Consider the following 19,478-nt stretch of genomic DNA (forward strand, 5'->3'; position numbering starts at 1 on the left):
GAAGGCAGGAGATCCAACTCTGCCGCCAAGCGGCTGTGGGGCCCCTTCCTCCTGGGGAAGGAATTTCCCCTTCTGTAAATTAAACAGTGGGCCTGGTGATAGCTAAGATTCCAGCCCGAGCATTACATAAAGCTAAGCAGGGTAAAGGGGATAACACTCCAGGGTGTCATTCTGGGATTAAAGACACATGCTCATCATCTGATATTTATATAATCAGAGAAATTTTGCTACTGATTTATTTTGAAACAGCATCTAGTTGACTTTCTAAAATAACACAATCAACTGGCACTAGTTCTATTTAAGTGATCTAAATGAAACAAACATATCTGAAAATCCTACAGCCAAAATTAGTATTAAACAAACAAACAATAAAGGCATAAACATACCAAATCATTTTGAGAAAGAATTCCATTTAGGCTTTTCTATTTCATTAATTAATGAAATTAATTAATTTATCACACTGCGTGAGAACAGGGCTAGGGGATCTTGTAAGTTCTTTCCCTCTGATTTGACTCTATTCATGGTCCACATCTTTTGCAATTCTATGCCTCTAAGAGTCATCTAGAAACTGAGGTCAGACCTCTATAAGATAGTTTTGGTATCTTGTAAAGAAGTAATTTGGGAAAATTTTCATGAATTTTCAGCTATTTTTGAGCCTTATTTAACAGGAGTTTCTCCTTTAATACAATATCCAACTATTAAAGCACTGACAAGACAATGTTCTTTATTACCTTAAGTCTTCATCTCTTTTGTATGTTATAGTTTTATTTACCATTTCAGAGAATAAAGGTCTGATTCTGAGCAATATTACTATTTCAAATAAGCCTATTAGTTTTACATAAAAGCATCATATCACTTCATTTCACTTTCCTAATCTTCCACAACTTACTTAAAAGGACTAAGTTATTACCAGTATATTTTCAGCAAACTCCTCCTAGTACAGTGAACATTTTTATGCATTCTACTTTTTAACAAGATAGCAACAATATGATCATTTTTCCTTCCAGTTTTATTCTATATAACTGTTTAATTTTAGCTGATTTATCTCTATCCTATTAACTGAGTTGACTTTTCCTAATTTGCTACCCAAGACTAAAGCATTTCAGGATTTAGAAAATATTTTATATCACAAGACCAGCAATACAACACAAATGAGGAGAAACAGAAACAGCTGCTTTCCGTCGTATTTGTGACGTCACTACAAGGCATGTCCTAGGGTGGCTCTCAATACTTCCTCTAACAGGTTACACAGACATGGACCAAAATAATCTTCAAAAATGCAGTTGAACAAATTTGGGATATTCATATTCTGATTTTTTTAATTTAAATCTCAGGGCTTCTGAGATACTGGAGCTCCCTGGAATAAGAAGGGACTCTATGCTTGTCAGAGAGGCCAGCAAACCAAGGCCTTCGAGAAACTGCTGCCTTCTGGAATCCTCCTCCCTCCTTAGCCCTGCTGTACCTACCAAAGGCACACAAAGGATTCCTTATAGCCACAGCGAGACCAACAGGACAAATCTATCTAAGTATACTACAAATGAATGTCTATAACATGCACCTCGTGTCAAGACAAGACAGTGAAATTTCAGGTCTAAAGGATATGACCCTAGGTGGGAGTCAGACCAGATCCCAAGAAAATACAGTGAGGATGGGCGTGGTGCCCCCAATGATACCTGGATTCATTTTTCACTATTAACTGGGCATCACTATCCTACTTTGGCCATTAATACTTATAATATCATTCTTATTATTATAAGTCATCATTTCTTTTTAATTGAATGGTAGTGGAATGAGGAATAGTTTCCTATAGGAATTAGGAAGATTTTCCTAGATTCTGTGAAAAAAATAGAAATTAATGCTGTAATATGACATAAAATCCTCAAAGAAATATGATGCATTATTTTTTAATAAAGAACTGGATATTTCAAATTCATTGAACTTTTATAGTGTACTGTTTTCTGGGGTTTTTTTAATTAGAGTCAGCACTGATAAAGTATATTTTGAGAGGAATATAGGAGGTTTTATGCTAAGAAGAGGTGCATGTTACAGTTGAGTGATGATGGACCTTACTCAAGAATTAATTATGGGGATGAAAGACCAGAAGGCATTTCAAGTTAAATCAATCATCTTTTTTTTTTTCTGATAAGTTAATGAGTTTTGTCAGGCAAGGAACAAGTAACATTTATGGTTTGAGAAACAATTGGTAATGAGATGCCACAGAAAAAAGTCATTCTACCAAACTTTAAGAAAAAAACGACATAACTCTTCGAGAGAGTACTGATTTCTAATCAATACACCAAAGTTAATAGGATAGGGGTCAAGTGAGCCAGGAAGAAATATGAGAATATTTTATTCCCATAGTGGTGGTAAGCAGATGTCCAGTACTTCGGCCCATATATTCAGTTTAAGATGCATCTGAACTGAAAATATTTCTTCTCACTATTTTTACTACAACCTGTACTAAGAACTTTACCTTGGATCACAACATGGTCAAAGAACTTGTTAAGAGCAGGGGACTTTAACTAATTTAACATATTTAATAACATTTCAAAAGCTTCTTCACAATGGTTAAACGTAAGGTCTTACAGTGGTGTACTGGCGAGCGTGGGTTAATGAAGAACACGTGTCCCCTCGCTACAGGGTGTTGCGGGGTCTCCCCAGGCTGAGGGCTCCCAGGTGCAGGTCCCAGTAAGAAACACACTGTCGCCTACCTGACATAGAGGGAACGTTTCTGATTGGTTCGCAGGGACCCGGACCCGCTGTCGCCTACCTGACATAGAGGGAACGCTTCTGATTGGTTCGCAGGGACCCGGACCCGGAGCTCATGCTGTGGTTCATCATCTGCTCTCGTAGGTCATGGATTTTGGCCTCAAATCGAGCGTAATCTGGGAATGGAAACAAAGATGGCAAGTTTGGTTCTGTGCCTTCAGCAGGTTAGAAATATCACACACTCAAGGCAGCCCTTTGTCCCTGTTGTTGGTTCCTTTGCCAAGAAACAGAGGGATGCACAATGCAAGACAAGTGGAATACAGAAGGTTCACTTTCATATTATTTATTTGTACACATTCCCAAGAGGGAAAGAACAAATCAGTTACTTCCCAAAAAGCAAACTTGAAAACATACCACCACCAAATCCCCACTATTGAAAAGTCCATGGGAGGAAGAGGTCACTTTCCAACTGAGAGACTGGACAATCAAGTGTTTGGTGATGAACTGTGAAAAAAACACCATTTACTTTTGCTAAATTATTTTCTTGGGGTGGTGCGGCAGGGGGGGATGTCTTAGAAGTTGATTACTTGGATAGTATCTCAATTTTGCCTTATATCTTTAATACAAAATATCACATGCCAAACTTCATCAATTCTAACACAATATATAAAAATTAGCTTCTCAGGAGACCAGGGTTAGAAAATATTAAATCTATTTTAGAAGCATGCAAAGAAAAAATATAAGGGTCTTAAAAAATCAAGGAAATATAATTATTAAAATATACTATGTCATCATAGGAAAAATTTTTCCACCACATCAATCCAATAAAAATAAAGACAGAAAAATAAGTTTTAAGATACTTAGTAACACAATCAGCATATAAAAAGAAATAATTTGAAGTTTTCATGTTCTGAATCCCAGCTTGGTCTATCATCTTGGTACAACAGTATCTCACTTTAGGAAGATCTTGCTTTAGGTAGAAGGCTCAATTTGCCCAGAAGGTAACTGTGAACATGTTAATTCAAACTGTAAATGGTTCTTCTAATTGCAAAGCAACTCATCAGGAAGAATTTTAAGAGAGATTCTCAATATATTTCAGAAAAAAATTGATTTTCAATTCAATTTATTCATAACTTTTCACAAAACCAGAATGATTAAATGAATATAATACAAGATGATCTACTTACACTATATTTCAAATTTTTTATAATAAAAAGTTCCACAAAATCAAATTTAAATTCAATTTACTGAATATATATTGGTTGTTGTGGTATGGATTTCCATAAGGAAAATGATTTGATCTTGGTTTTCAACGACAGAAAATAATGAATTCTGAATGTTAAATATTTTTGAAGTTTACTACTCCAAAGATGGGCTTCCCAGGTGGTGCTAGTGGTAATGAACCCACCTGCCAATGCAGGAGATATAAAGAGACATGAGTTTGATCCCTGGGTTGGGAAGATTCCCTGGAGGAGGGCATGGCAACCCACTCCAGTATTCTTGCCTGGAGAATCCCATGGACAGAGGAGGCTGGCAGGCCACAGTCCACAGGGTCACAAAGAGTGGGACATGACTGAAGCAGATTAGCACTCACTCCTGCACTCTAAAGATAAAACCCTAACAGCTGAGGGGAAATTTCTGGTGCTTAAACAAAGTCTGATGTTACCTAGATTTCGAAGGCTTCCTGTTCAAAACTTCTCTTGGAATAATTAAATCCTAAGTGATTAAGTGAGCAGAATAACATATTTAACCTAAAATCTATTAACTGTAATTTAAAATATTTCATTTTAGCAGGGAGAGAAAATACTTATTTATACAACCATCAATATGATGCTATATGCAGATTAAGTCATTCTGAGCAAGTCATATTTTCTTGCCATCCTATTAATATCCAATTAACATTTATTGCCGGCCACATGGCAGATGCTATGCTCCAAGCTTCATGGATATTATCTCATTTCTTATTTAAATTACAAAATGAAAGCCATGGATGTTGTAAAAATGTGAAGCATATAAAAAAACACAGAATAAAAAATAAGAGGTCCCCATCCCCGTTCTCCTCTCACTCTTGGTCTTCCCCACAGCATAGCCTGCAGGTACATAGACGGCGGGTGATGGCCTTGCAGCCATATTCATCTGAATATACACATATACTCCCCCACACATGTGAGATCACAATTAAATGTTATGCTAATGCTCTTTCCTCCCTTTTGAACAGTGTTATCTTGGATATTTTCCTACCTTCTCTTAAATAATAAGTATCATGTTTCTTAATACCCTTAATTATATCCCACAGTTTAGACCATAACATATTTAACAATTCCCATATGACAGCCTTTGCTATCAGACGGGGTCCTGGTGCACGTGAACACACTCGAGGCAGGCCAGTAGAAAGCTGTAGCATGAGTATCAGTCAAGCTTTGCACGCACGTCACACGGTCCCCATGAGTGCTTTTTCTGGAGAAAATAATCTATCCTGGAACATAGAGTTGGAACTGTATCTCCTGAGCCATTCTCCACACTGTCACCAGCTAAATGCTATGCATCGCCCCTAAGAATCACTAAATCTTAAGAATCACTAAATCCCAGGACACCCCCTTTACCACTTGGATGACTTCACCATCATGACAAAGACCTGAAATCCATTTTCTGAATGAATGAATGAGGGAGAACTGAAATGAATTTCAGTTTTAAATGCCTGCAGGTACTGAAATTGCCCATTTTCAACATTAAGTGTTTTTTTTTTTTTTAATGAAGAAAGACAAGATGATTCTCCTCTAGGACTTCTTTTCTCAAGGCTAATTATTCTGTTTAATTTCAAGGCTTTATTCCTATTTAATTAGGGTCACTCCCAGATTGCACTGTTATTTTTACTGTTCCCTCTTGGCAGTCTCTGAGCTCTCCCCATCTCAGCCATGTCAGACAGTCTGGAAACAGTTTCCTGACACTTAACTGCATGTGACTGGCACTTTGTTAGGCTCTTCCTGTGTTCTCCTTAATGGATGGCTCATCAGATCCCCAAAATGTTTTCTGCCATGCTTTTGAAATTTTTATTCTGCATCATATTCTACAGTGTTTACATTCCCTGCTATGGATGAGGAGGTATTACACACTGTGTATTGTATTTTATTTGTCTTACTTGGAACCCATCTTGTTCTCAACTTCTCTACTTTGATCATATTAAACATAAATCTCATATTCAAAAGTGTTTACCCTTCTTTGTCCCTTTTTGAAAAATAAAGCTTTATAAGTAATTTCATCAAAGCAAAAACAATAAGATTTGAGTTTGTAAATATAAATGGTGTGTGTGTGTCTGCATGTGAGTATGTGTGAGAGAGACAGACAGACAGAGAGAGGGATGTGTCTCCAGCCTCTCAGAGATAAACTAGTTAGAAACTCTCTAGAAATAAACAAGAAACTAGATACATAAATTGTGAAGTATGTCTTCTTTATGTTTTATAATAGTACTGAAAATTACATTTTCAACAAGTTAAAAATCTACCACCACCATGTCCATTCAATCTTAATTCTCTCCCCAAATGTTTCATTCACATCCATGCCCTCCTCTTTGGGATATTTTCCAATACATTCCTAACACTCAGGAAAACATTCTAATGCGATTTTTATTTTCTTTATCCTTGGCTGCACTGGGTCTTCGTTGCTGCGTGCAGGCTTTCTCCAGCTGCAGTCAGTGGGGGCTACTCTTTCTGTGGAGCTGGGACTTCTCGCTGCAACGGCTTCTCCCGTGACAGAGCACAGGCTAGCGGCACGGGGGCTTCAGGAGCAGCGCGCGGGCTCTACAGCCCGGGCTCAGCAGTCGTGGCGCAGTGGGCTCAGGCTGCCCGTGCCATCTGGAATCTTCCCCGACCAGGGATCAAACCTTTGTCCCCTGCCCCAGAAGGCAGATTCTTCTCCACCGCGCCACCAGGGAAGTCCCAGATGAGATTTCAAAGTGCTCAATCCTTATTCTAAGGGAAAATTCATGTTTACTGAGTACCTGCAATAAACTAACCTCTGTGCTAGGTACTTAAAATTTATGTTATTTCTCCTAACAGAGTTCTGAGGTAAGTGTATATTTTAGAGGTAGTGCAACAGGTCCAGAGAGGTGAACTCCACCCAAGTCACAGAGCTTCTAGGTTACAGAGTTCATTGGACATGGAGCTAGTTTCATTCACACACATACTCACATGCAGACACACACATTCAACCCTGGGTCTCTGTGAGGCCCGTTTGCTTTCATCACATCCCAGTACCCATTAAAACACTACAATTCTCCCTTAGAACCTAGGCTTCCGCAATTCTCTGCCCCTCCCTCCCAATCCCACGCTCTCTTTCCTTCCACCAACTGTATCACATGCACGCTGGTCCTCTCATTTATCGTCCCATAAACTCCTTAGAGAGTGGGTATGCCTCACTCATCTCTGCTTCTCCAACCTCAAGGTCTATCATGTCTCCTTTCCTACACATGGGATTGTACTAGGCACATGGCACATAGTTTTGAAAAAGACAGAACCTAAAGGAGTTAACTTCTTGAACGGGACTCTGACAAGGAAATTAAGCAGGATAAGGCTGAGGTGGGAAACTGCATTAAAGCAGCAGGACCTTAAGCCACTACAAAAAAACAGTATGGAGGTTCCTCAAAAAACTAAAAATAGAATTGTCATATGATCCAGCAATCCTACTCCGGGGCACATATCTAGACAAAACTCTAATTCAAAGAGATACATGCACCCGTATGTTCATAGCAACACTATTCACAACAGCCAAGACATGGATACAGCCTAAATGTCCATGGACAGATGGTATATATACATGTGGTATATATACAAAGGAAAACTACCCAGCCATAAAAAAGAATGAAGTGCCATTTGCAGCGACATGTATGCAATTAGAGATCATACTAAACGAAGTAGGTCAGAAAGAAATTGACAAATACCATATGATTTCACTTACATGTGGAATCTAAAATAAGGGCAAAAAAATGAACCTATTATCTACAAAACAGAGACAGACTCACAGATGTAGAGAACAGATTTGTGACTGGCAAGCGGGAGGAGAGAAGGGGACGGAAGGACAGGGAGTCTGGAATTAGCTGATATAGACTATTATATAGAGGATGGACAAACAACAAGATCCTATTGTATAGCACAGGGAACTATATTCACTATCCTGTGATAAACCACATGGAAAAGAAAAGAATGTTTATATGTATATAACTGAATCATTTTGCCATACAGCAGAAATTAATGCAACATTATAAATTAACTATACCTCAATTTTAAAAAAGCATCTTGGCTCTCCCATTTGTTAGCTGTGCATTACTGTGAAAGTTGGGCCCAGTTTCCTCATAAGTAAGCAGAACAGGAATAATAATTGTACCTACTTCAAGATATGTGGAAGGTTACAAGAGAGAGCTGACTGATTGGTAATGACTGATAATTCCTGCTGTTAATTTTCATATGTAATTTAACACCTATTCTTGTTCACTGCTTGCAAAAGTCATAACCCCTTTCTGTACCAAGTAGAATAGAAACCTGTGTCTGCTCTCAGTGGCCCCTATTACAGCCTTACTCTGCCTGTTAGGAATTGATGACTCTACGAGGTCAAAAAGGAAAGAGTTACAGATGGCCACATCTGGGACACCTGACATTAGGATGGAACTATTCATCTGCTGGGCAACCGCTGAATGGCACCCCAGGGTCCTCTCAAAAATCCATAATCATCTGGAGGTCAGGAGAATGATGCTCAATTCTGAAGCTGCTGCCTTTTTCAGGAATATCAGTGACCTTGTCCATTGGTATCATTGCAAGGCTTTGAGGTACTGATGGACACTTGGATGGAGCAAGGGCAAGGGGGTGAACGCCCCTTGCCACACATGAGAGGAAGCTCTGCCATATACCAGCTTCCTTTGCAGTTTGTCAAATGTGAACAAGGAGACCCAGAAGCAAATTGACCCCCATCATCCACACAGGAATGAAGGCACTGCCCCAGAAGTCTGGGGTTGCTTAACGCAACAGGATTCATCTGTGTTGATTAAAGCTGAATGACTGCTCCCATCTTCACGTCTCTGATGTCCCAGCCATGCATCAGAGAAGAAAACAATAAGCTCACTGGGTTAGACTACAGCACAAGCCTTCGGCATGTCGTCCTTGAAGTGACCTGGCGGGCGGCCTACCTCTCCACAGCTGTGCCCTTGTGCAGCCGACTAATGACTGTCACTTACCAGTGGACGCAGCGAGCAAAGCAGGACAGGGTCCAGGCTGGGAGGCCAGCTTTAAATCTTAATCCTGTCATTTACTACTAACGGGACCATGGGAAGTTTCTGAGCGTCACTGTGCTCATCTGTAAACTGCGAGACTACTCTCACAAAGTGGTGTGAGAATTAAAATGAGGTTTGGCACGGAGCTTTTTGTAAATGTAAGATAGTGATTTCCGTTGTTACTGTGCTGGCCCCCTTAAGACAAACACATACCCAGTCCTCGGCCACACTAATGGGGCCAACAGTGTGCTATTCCTATGCGCTCACTATGGACACATGCGCAGTGTTAACAGCAACTGGTAAAGCACTGGACTGTGAGCAGGATTCTGCACATGCAAGCACAACAGGCTGCTTTCCTGCCGAGTTATCCATTTCCACACTCCAGGGAAACTAGTTTGAAGAGACCACCTGCCGCTCACCCAAGGAGTGAGGTTTTAAATAGATAAACCTGAGCTAGAAGTTCTAAGTGGCTTATAAGCTAAAGAAGCCTGGGCTTTGGGGCACCTTCCAATAGGGATGGGATAAATTACAATGACACGCAGTCTTTTGGAGTCACAATATTGTTTACCTTCACTTGACACTTGCTGTCACTAGAGCCCAGGAAGGGTATATGGGAAAAATGCAGACAAATCACTGTTTCGGCAGTGAGATACAGGGGAGCAATTGTGAATGCTTCCATTTCTTTGGGGGAAATACCTTCTTCATTTATTCAGCAAATGTTTCCTCAGGGTTTATTACATGGCAAGCACAATGCTAACTGATAGGAATACTGAGTCCACTGGACAGTTCTTTGCTTTAAGGGGCTCACACACAGGCTGATGCATAGCCTTTAATTTTCTGGTTTCTTGGGGTGAATATAAAAAGAGCATCTGCCACATATATTTCTGCTCTTATATGAGTATCAGGCACTTTCTAAACAGTAATGAGATAGCATTATGGTGGGAAGAAGCCAATACAGATACATGTTCCAAGGGAGAAACTGAGGCAGGTTAAATCTTTGTGAAAGACTGTAGGACTTCCCGGGTGGCATGGTGGTAAAGAATCCGCCTGCCAATACAGGAGATGCAAGAGATGCAAGTTTGATCCCTGGGTCTGGAAGATCCCCTGGAGTAGAAAATGGCAACCCACTCCAGTATTCTTAAAATTCCATGGACAGAGGAGCCTGGCAGGCTACAGTCCATGGGGCTGTGAAGAGTCAGACACAACTCAGCACACACACTGCAGCAGCAGTACTGTTTCTTTAGAGACGGTGGACTCGAGATTCATTTAGACTTCACAAGCTGACATGTACGTGTACAGAAGAGGGAAAATGTTAACCTTATAAACAATGTAATAGGATAAATAAAAGTGCTTAAAACTAGAATATTCCAAACAGATATAGCACTGCTCCTTCTACACTAGGCTCTCTCTCTCTCTTTTTTTTTTTTTGGCAAAAGATTATAGACAATTTTACTTTGAAAGTGAAAAACTATAAGACCACCTGAAAAGTACACTCTTCGGGAAAATATCAGAGACATGTTATTCGTCACTAGATTCAATCAAATAGGCATGCATAGGAGGGTCGCCATAGAATACTGGTTGTGCCTCAAATCCTAGAAGGAATACTTTGTCAAAATTCTTTTTTATAATGAATGACACAAAAATAATTCTATTTACTTGGCACTCAGAAAAGAATCAAAAGTTCCCATTTTACCACCTCTTCTTTTATTCCTTTGCCCCACAATTTCAGAGCTGGACATGCACAAAAGAGGCACCATCATGTTTCACCAGACTGTAGAGACAGCCTCAGAGCTTTCCATCTCGGGCTGTTTTTCAGTCAGGCTGGTATGGGTGCTGTTTTTACAGACTGCTATAGAAGACTGGCTCCCCTCCCGTGTGTGTATTGGCATGCCCACCTGCCCTCAAGACAGCTCATCTCTGGACACTGGAAGGAAGGATTTTCAGTGGATCTACACAGCCTGGTTATCCTGCCTCAGGATTTTATTAGCCTTTTATCCCGGCTCCTTCCTTAACTCATCTCTGAGACTGCAATCTTGCTTCTGTGTTAAAGTGGTGACATGGAATTTTCCACTGCAGAAGATTTACAGATGTTGTTTGGTTTACTTCTGATTCAAACTACTGTGTGTGTGGGGGGCGGGGGGAGAGGGTGGGGGGAGACCAGGAGACAGAGAGACGGAGAGAGAGAGAGAGAAATAGATTAAAAACTAAATTCACTAGAATCAAAATATAACTGGGACTCCTAGACAACAGGGTGAGTCTATTATTGTTTCTGAACTCCACAAAGTAAGAGCACTTGTAATGCTCTAGCACTGAGCATTAAAAACCTAGTTATAGACACCATGAGGGCAAGACATTGTCAAACATTTTCTGTATCCTAATGTTTGGAACAGAGCATTGTTATAACTGATATAACACATGGTTATCAGTTAATAAATGCTAAAGTAAATGTTTGCTGAATTGGGTAAGCTAAATAAAGACTTCAGGAGAAAAATTGATCTTTTTGTTGTCATTGTTGCTATAACGTGGATCAGTATACATTGCTTTCTAAACTTTTACTTTTAAAACTTTTTTATTAAACTTTTTATTTTGTATTGGAGTATAGCGATTAGCAGTGTTGTGATAGTTGCAGGCAGACTGCAAAGGGACTCAGCCACACACATACATTATCCGTTCTCCCCAAACTCCCCTCCCATTCAGGCGTCTGCATAACATTGAGCAGAGTTCCCTGTGCTACACAGTAGATCCTTGTTGGTTATCCATTTCAAATATAGCAGTTTGTTCATGACCATCCCAAATTCCCTCGCTATCTTTTCTCCTTATCCTTCCCCCTGGTAACCATAAGCTCATTCTCTAGGTAGATCAGACCTTTTAGAGCAAGTTTTAATAACACATTGAATTAAGATACATTGTTTCTCTCAGCAGAATTGGGATCATTTGTTTTGACTAGAATAATCTCTAGGCGCAGTCTGGCTAGAGAACCTTTAAAGAGGTTTCAGTAAATGCTCAGGAATTCTTTACTGCGTGAAATGAAGTTTTATAGACAAACAACAGTCTGAATCCCCAACCAGTTATTTTGTACAATGTGCATATAAGTCTGAAAATTAGATACATCAAATTTCAATTTGGCTTCACGCAAACTTTGTTTTATGGATTCATAAAGGCAGATTTTCTTTGATTACCAGGATTATTGCAAAGTGGAGTCAGAACAGAAACTTTTTGAATTTGGCAAAGCCTGTGTCTTCAGTCAACTGGGAGTAGCCGGATGTTAATTTTTTTAAGGCTCTGAAATAAACAGAATCCAACTTTGAATCTTAAGTTCCTCCACTAATTCACAGTGTGGATTTTGTGCAAGTTATTCAACCCAGAGCAGACTTAGTTTTCTCATATATACAACAGAAAAACACCATCAGCCTTGTCAGATTGCTTGAAAATTAAATGTGATAGCATCTGTGAAATGAAAAAAGATTAAGATCTCTTGAAACTTTGTATTCTTCATTTATAAAATTAGGGTAATATTAACACCCTACTTACATTATGAGGTTGTTGTAGGATCAAATGAAAAAACAGATATAAAAATGCTTGATAAACTGAATACCATAAAAGGGGATGATAATAATTCTTATCAATACAGCCTTTTCAAAATTTCCCTCCTGCCTAGAGTATTTCTTCAGTATCTGACATTTGTCCCCAAAGTTGTGAAATTAGATTTCTGTCTTGATTATGGAAATAAATCTACATAGGGCATCATGCTTGAGAGTAAACGTGAAACTCCTGAGGGGAAAGTGGAAACCTCTGATACCATTAGGGCCTAGCTGCCAATGGCAATTCTCTCTGAAGGTTCTGCTGGCAGGTTGAGCAAAAGGCTCAGAGCTGAGACGCACAGGCTGTAGTTTAATTGCTGTGATTCGCAGGTAATGGTATGGCAGAAGAAGGATCAAGGAGCTGGGCCTTCTAATTTAAGGCAAAGGGCCTAAGACTACATCCAACCAGATAAGAAAAGGCTTCCTTCACAAATAAAAGTGTTAAATCTTTGCTGGATCTGTCCGGTTCCTTCTTTTGTGTTAAAATCATGGAACTAGAAGCTAAAATAATAATGTTCAAGCTTCCTGTGTTCTTCTGCAGTAATAATCAGTTAGATCTTGCCCAATGAAAAGGATGATATTCTTGCCTAATTATACACTGGGGCAGAGAAAGAAGATAATGCAGTCTGGCTCTAGAGGTAGGCAGGTTGGCAGACCTCTTGGGTGACATAAGGGGTACAAATATTGGTCTTGCTCCCACAACATTCCTATCAGGTTTATCCTTTAATAGCATCTTGAGAAACACATATACATATTATCTTGGAGGATAACCCACCATTCTGAGATAAACAGACGCACAAAGGGAAGAAAACTAACAGAAAATGGAGGCTTAGAGAGACTAGACAATTCGTCCAAGCCCACACAGAAGAGCTGGGATTTGAATCCACACCTAGCTCCAGCCTCCACCAGCTCTTTTTCACTACACTGACACTGCACTTGGCTCTATAAGCAACAGTGCTAGTCCCTTTCTAACTCCTGACCTAGACAGGTCCACGGCTATCTGGCTCGGTCACCCTGGGTAACAAGGTAGTGACCAGTTTCCAACCCAGCTATAGATTCATACCTACAGCGAATTCTGTAAGACAGGTTGGTGAGATCAACATGGAAAAGCTTTGTTTGGTCTCTCCAAAACAATTCCCAAATGAAAGCTTCTCAATATGTCATTAGTATGATTCTGGGTTTAAGGCTTGAAGTCAACTGGAAATCAGGGCTCCCGTCCGTGCAGGTTCGCCACCCTTGGGGCTGACTGCCAGGCTCATTTGCTGCCCTCTATCTATCGAACACACACGGGGCACTCACAGGGGTGCAGGGAGGCAGAACATGCTCAGGAGAGAGAGCAGTCAGCCCTGCCTCCAGCACTGTAGAATCTGCCAACAATTTGGGGCACAGATTTCCAGAGTGGCTGCAGAGAGCAGGGCCGGGTCACCACATGAATCATAAGGCTGAGGGTAGGAACACTTCATAAATCTAGACTTACATAATAGACTGTGAAGGTTTTTTTGTCTAAATATATTTCTTTCTTTTTTGTTGTCAAAATGTCCTACCAAATGTAATATACAGTGCTTGCTTGGATCCTGATTGGAAAAAAGAAATTTTAAGTCATTAAAAACTGCATATTGTATCATACCAGGAATTGTTTTACATTCTGTTGGGTGTGGTAACAGCATTGTGGTAATATAAAAACATGTTCTCTCTTTTCTCATTATAGTTTCTGAATATTATAAGGATGAAAAGAGACAATGGTGGGATTTGTAAAATACATCAGCAAAGAAAATATTTTAGGTAATATATGATGAAAACTGGCAAACTTGACCATTATTGAATATGGGTGACAAGTACATGAGCATTCTTTGAAAAATTCCAATTTTGTGTATGTTTGAGATGTTCATAACATAATCATTTAAATTGATTATTTGAAAGGATTAAATGTCCTAACTTAATGAAATTAAAAAGCTGGCAACACAGTGCCATCCTCCTCACTAGCACAGTGTGTGGGGAATGACAGGACCTGGCTCCGTACTTGGGTATCCCCATGTGTGTCCCTCTGAGTCCTGGGTTGCTCACGGTAAAATAGGTATGGGACACCTAGACCCAGCACAGTTTGGAGATTTCACGGAGGTAACAGCCAGGGAAGTGCTGTGCTGCTCAAATGCTTCTACTCAGTCAGCAAACGTTTCTTGAGCATCAACCATGGCAAGGCTCTGAGTTAGATACCAGTGATACAATGATTACAATGGGATCTCTCTGCACACAATGACTTTTCACTACTGCTATCTAATGTATACATTGATTTCCACAGTGATGGCAATTTCAGAACTAGCTCTAGCTTCTAGTTTGAGTACTGTCAACAATTCTTTCTTTAAAATTTATTTATTTTTATTCAAAGGATAATTGCTTTACAATATTGCCTTGGTTTCTGCCCATCAACAATTCTTGGTAAAGGCAAGAAGGTCCTTGCTCAACTCAGCTGATCTTTATCTTTCCTCAGATTCTAGCTTTTGAGATTTTCCAAGTTCCATTCTCCTCCAGCTACAAAATATCATCCATGCTGTTCCCTCTGCCTGGAACACCTTTCCATTGGTCTTTATCTGGCTTCTCGTCTTCCCCATCTGTCTTCAACATCAAGTCCTCAGACAACTCCCTGACCTATGAGGTCCTTCTATTACACTCAACGGATATTTCTCCTTTGCAGTATGTCCCGTACCTGAAACTGATTACCTATAAAGATCTGCTTGTGATTTGTTAGGCTCATGGGAGATGCCTGAGACATGTGTGATAATGGATGGAGCGAGGCTGCTGATGTGACTATTTCTCCTTCATCCTGATAAACAAAAGTGACCTAGCCCTTCTGAAAATGTTGAGACTTTGATAAGTATGTTCTATTCCTCCTTGGCTCTCTCACTAGAAGAATTTTTATCTTCCAACTGAGGTTAAAGGAAGAATTGCCAAAGATATAGACGGAGGGAACTATTTATCCTCTATTTCTTTCTCATCATAATTATCTATTTCCAAATCCTAAAAATGCCTAGCTAGATTCTTCTCTAATCCTGAGTACCTTTAACTTCTTGGGATGCTATATATGTTCCTATTTATTATATTAATATTGTAAGTATTTTTATGGCATGCAACCAGAAAAATCACATAATGGGAAATAACCCACAGCTCCCCAAACACACAAACAGGAGCTGAACAGAACTTGAGCACAATTTATGGTAACAAGGTCGTCCTCAGTTTAGTTATTTTTACCGTGCAAAATAAAATTATTTTCCTTATTTCGCTACTTTTTCCTATAAAACTGTTCCCTTGATTTTTGGCAAAAGATCTATGAGAAAGTGAAGGACTTCCTGGGTGTACACGAAATTGAAATTGCCATTTAAGCAAGGACAAAGTGTAATCCAAAACTGTCCTCCATACACATATCGTTTGCTAAGAAATGTGAACTCTAAAACTAAGAAAACATGGAACCATTGGGTGACTTAAGGGATATGTTAATTAAGTCACTTAACCAGCAGCATTCTGATGAAGAGACTGGACAGTGACAGGAGAGAGATCAGAGGACACTCAGGGGTCTCTTTCAATGGTCCAGGTGAGAGATGGTGAGGACAGCGGGAGTGGAGAAGAGGGGACGGACGTTTGGGAGGCATAGGTAAGAGGCTTTGCTGACTAACTCAGTGTGACATATGAGAAAGAGAGTGGAAGTGTCCGGGGTTCCCTCAGGTTTCCAGCTTGAGCAACAGACAGAACAGAAGAGGCGGTGAGAGAACCACTGAGAGAGGCAAAGAAAATGACTGCGTCCATGGCGGCACTTTGCCTTGGAGGGGGCATCATTGTAGCCCAGCGTTCTCATGCCAGGGACTAGGAGTAAGGGCAGATAACACCTTTAACAAGCCGAGCAATTTATAAACTAGATACTTTCCCGGTCTATGGAAGTGTTAAAGATGAAGACTGTGCAGTAGCTACAGTGAGACAGGGTTCTGTGAAACACATACTAACCTGCTCGTTCTATCCTCTAGACCCACGGAAACAGGAGAAAATAGTAAAAGTAAGTAACCATTAAAAGTGACTTTTATGCACAAATAAATATACACCATGGGAAAACTGATTCCTGTAGAACTGAATCAGGCAAATTGATCTTCCTCTTGATTAATAATTTAAGAAGAAATCCAAAGCCTGCCTCTGGAGCTGTAGGAGTAACTCTTATAATTAGACTCTCATCTGAACCATGAGTGTGATGATCAGAAAGCTGACTCAGCCTGGTGTCAATTATTTGCAGCTTGCACAATGAAAGGCTAAAAATTTGGAAGATATAGGATGACTGAAGCCCAATTCTGGGGGTTGCTTCAGCACAGTCACACGGTAAGGTCTTTTAATTAGTATTTGCTGGCAAATTTATCCTCTGTCTCCTTTAGTTTGAGCCCAGAAAATATTTGTGGGACTTGCTTGGGATGGTATTTGTGCTTCCAATTCAAGAACCAGAAATCAACACACTCCAACAAACTTTCCTTTCTATTTAAACTCAAATGGATCTGGTTTCTATGGATCAGTCCAAGAAACAGCTCTTTTTAATAGAATCTAGTTATGTTTGCCCTACTTCAGAATGAATTAACAGATTCACAAAAACTCTGGCCCACAAAGAAGTGCAGTAGACCAGCATGTCACCAGTTGGCCCCTTCTGGATTCATGAGGACATAAGAAGGTGTGAATAGAATACCTTTTACATAGAACCCAGTTTCGACCAACTAGCTATAATTGCCGGCTCCAATGACCCCTTCCTTAGATTCAATACATTTGCTAGAGTGGCTCGCAGAACTCAGAGAAACATTTTTCGCACTTTTACCTATTTATTATAAAAGGGTATGACAAAAGATACAATTGAACGTCCAGATGAAAGAGATGAGTAGGGAAAGGCACATGGGAAGGGGTGCAGGGTTTTCATACCTTCCCCAGACGAGTCACTCTCCCAGCACCTCCATGTGTTCACCAACCCTGAGGCTCTCCAAACCCCTTTCAGGATTTTACAAAAGCTTTACATCACAAAAGCATGATCGATCATTAACTCCATTTTCAACCCTTATCCTTTCCCAAGAGAAAGGGTGGGTAGGGCTGAAAATTCCAAGCTTCTAATCATAGCTTGCTCTTCCTGGTAACCAGCCTTCATCCAGGAGCTCCCTCCCCACCCCATAGTCACCTCATTAGGACAAAAGACAATCCTTTCACCCAGGAAATTATAAGGGCTTCAGGGAGCTCTGTCAGGAACAGAGGTCAAAGACTGGTGTTAGAACAAGAAATGCTCCTATTGGTCTTATCACTTAGGAAATTATTAGGGTTTTAGGAGCTCTGTGACAAGAACTGGGGACAAAGACCAATACATATTTTTTTCTGTTTTCTCACACCCCTATAGGGACTTGAGTTCATGCTTTTCCAGCTGGGCTGGAAAACTTCCACTCACCCATCTTTCAAGCTTCCAAAACTTTGTACATACTTCTTACATGTGTTGTCAAGACTTCTTTTTTTTTAATCTCATAGTTTATACCTATTTAAATTCCTTGTTACTTTGGTGGAATGTTGGAAGGGAACAGAAATATATGCAGGTATTCAAACTGCTATGTTTAAAAGGAAGCTCAAAATTTATGTTTAGTTCTATTAAATTTCATCTTAGTGTTTTCTTGCCATCAGTCTGTCTTCCCAAGATCACATAAACCCAGCCCTGTCAATGTTACATGCTCTGTATTTCTGAACCTTGCGATATCTGCAAAAAGTACAGGAGACCTCAAGAGAAGATAAGCTAGGATTCATTTATTTTCATATATTTAATTCAGTTGTTATTAAAGTCTTTATATCTTTCCAGATGGACACAGAAAAAATTACTGCATGAATCCACTTCAAAAAAAATTGCTGGGAATAGAAATAAAGGATTAAACAATCTAATCCCTGTCTTCAAAGAACTCACTATTTATAATGGGACATAGGCTAGAAAATAGACAATACAAATAAGCTTGTTAAGATGGAAACCAGGAACTGTATCGGGTACAAAGGAGAGGTTCCTAACCCAGTTTGAGAGGAAGTACAAAGAGGATGGTGTTTGAGAAGAGGTAACACCAAGACTTAATCTCAGAGGAAAAGGAAGCAATGAGTGGGCAGAAATGACTAGCTGTAGGGATGGCAGAAAGCAGAGCAAAGCCAAGAGGGCAATTGTGTAAAAGGCAAAGGATCATGCCTCTTTTGCCTCTAAAGAGGAGACATTTTTCTTAATCAGCAGAGACAAAGGGGACTGAATCACCTTTTGATGAGGTAACTTGATGTCAGTGTCCTTCTAGAAGAAAATGAAAAGCAACCCACTTCTAATGAGCTCTTTGGTTCTTGAATTACCAAGTAAAACTCAGGTATCAGCAACTCTTGACTGAGTGAGAAGTTTGCTAATAGAACCTCTACATTAGTGGGGAGGGATGGAAAAGAGTTTTGATAAGTACAACAGCATTGTGTGAATATATGAGATTATTACTATTACCACATTGCCAACCATCACCATTCCCAGCCCGGAGGCATCCCCTACAACTTAATAAAGTGAAGCATCTTCTCTGTGGTTTGGCACCACAGAAGCCTCCTGGCTTCACTATGACACTACAGTCAAGGAAGACGTCGCCACTGCGGGTGGTGGGGCGATGGCCGGATAGGACTTCCCTGCACCTTTCTTGGCAACTTCATTTGCAACTTCTAAAAGTTAAGGGGAAGGAGGAGAAGAAACAGCGTTTCAAGGTCAAAGATGGAGCCCACTTTGTCTGCACCTCTACTCAGGGCTGTAATGACCTGTGCTGCAGACCACTAGAAACTTTAAATCCAATTAGGACAGTGCCACCAGCCTGGCAAAGGGGCAGATGAGAGCCCTGGGACAACCCTGGGACTCAGTGGCAGGAGGCTGAGTGGGAAAT

At 40.1% G+C, this 19,478-nt stretch overlaps 1 protein-coding gene across 18 annotated transcripts in view; it reads right to left on the reverse strand.

Annotated features, from left to right (window-relative positions):
* Window positions 1-19,478, reverse strand: part of DLG2 (discs large MAGUK scaffold protein 2) — a 2,226,746-nt gene that overhangs the window by 159,442 nt on the left and 2,047,826 nt on the right. For all 18 annotated transcript variants that reach the window (XM_061119788.1, XM_061119779.1, XM_061119776.1 and 15 more), the window contains one exon: window positions 2,771-2,885. In XM_061119788.1, the coding sequence (XP_060975771.1) occupies window positions 2,771-2,885 (115 nt within the window). The remainder of the gene's footprint in view (window positions 1-2,770; window positions 2,886-19,478) is intronic.

The sequence above is a fragment of the Dama dama genome, chromosome 2 (genome assembly GCF_033118175.1).
Source record: "Dama dama isolate Ldn47 chromosome 2, ASM3311817v1, whole genome shotgun sequence".
In the NCBI taxonomy this organism is placed as follows: Eukaryota; Metazoa; Chordata; class Mammalia; order Artiodactyla; family Cervidae; genus Dama; species Dama dama.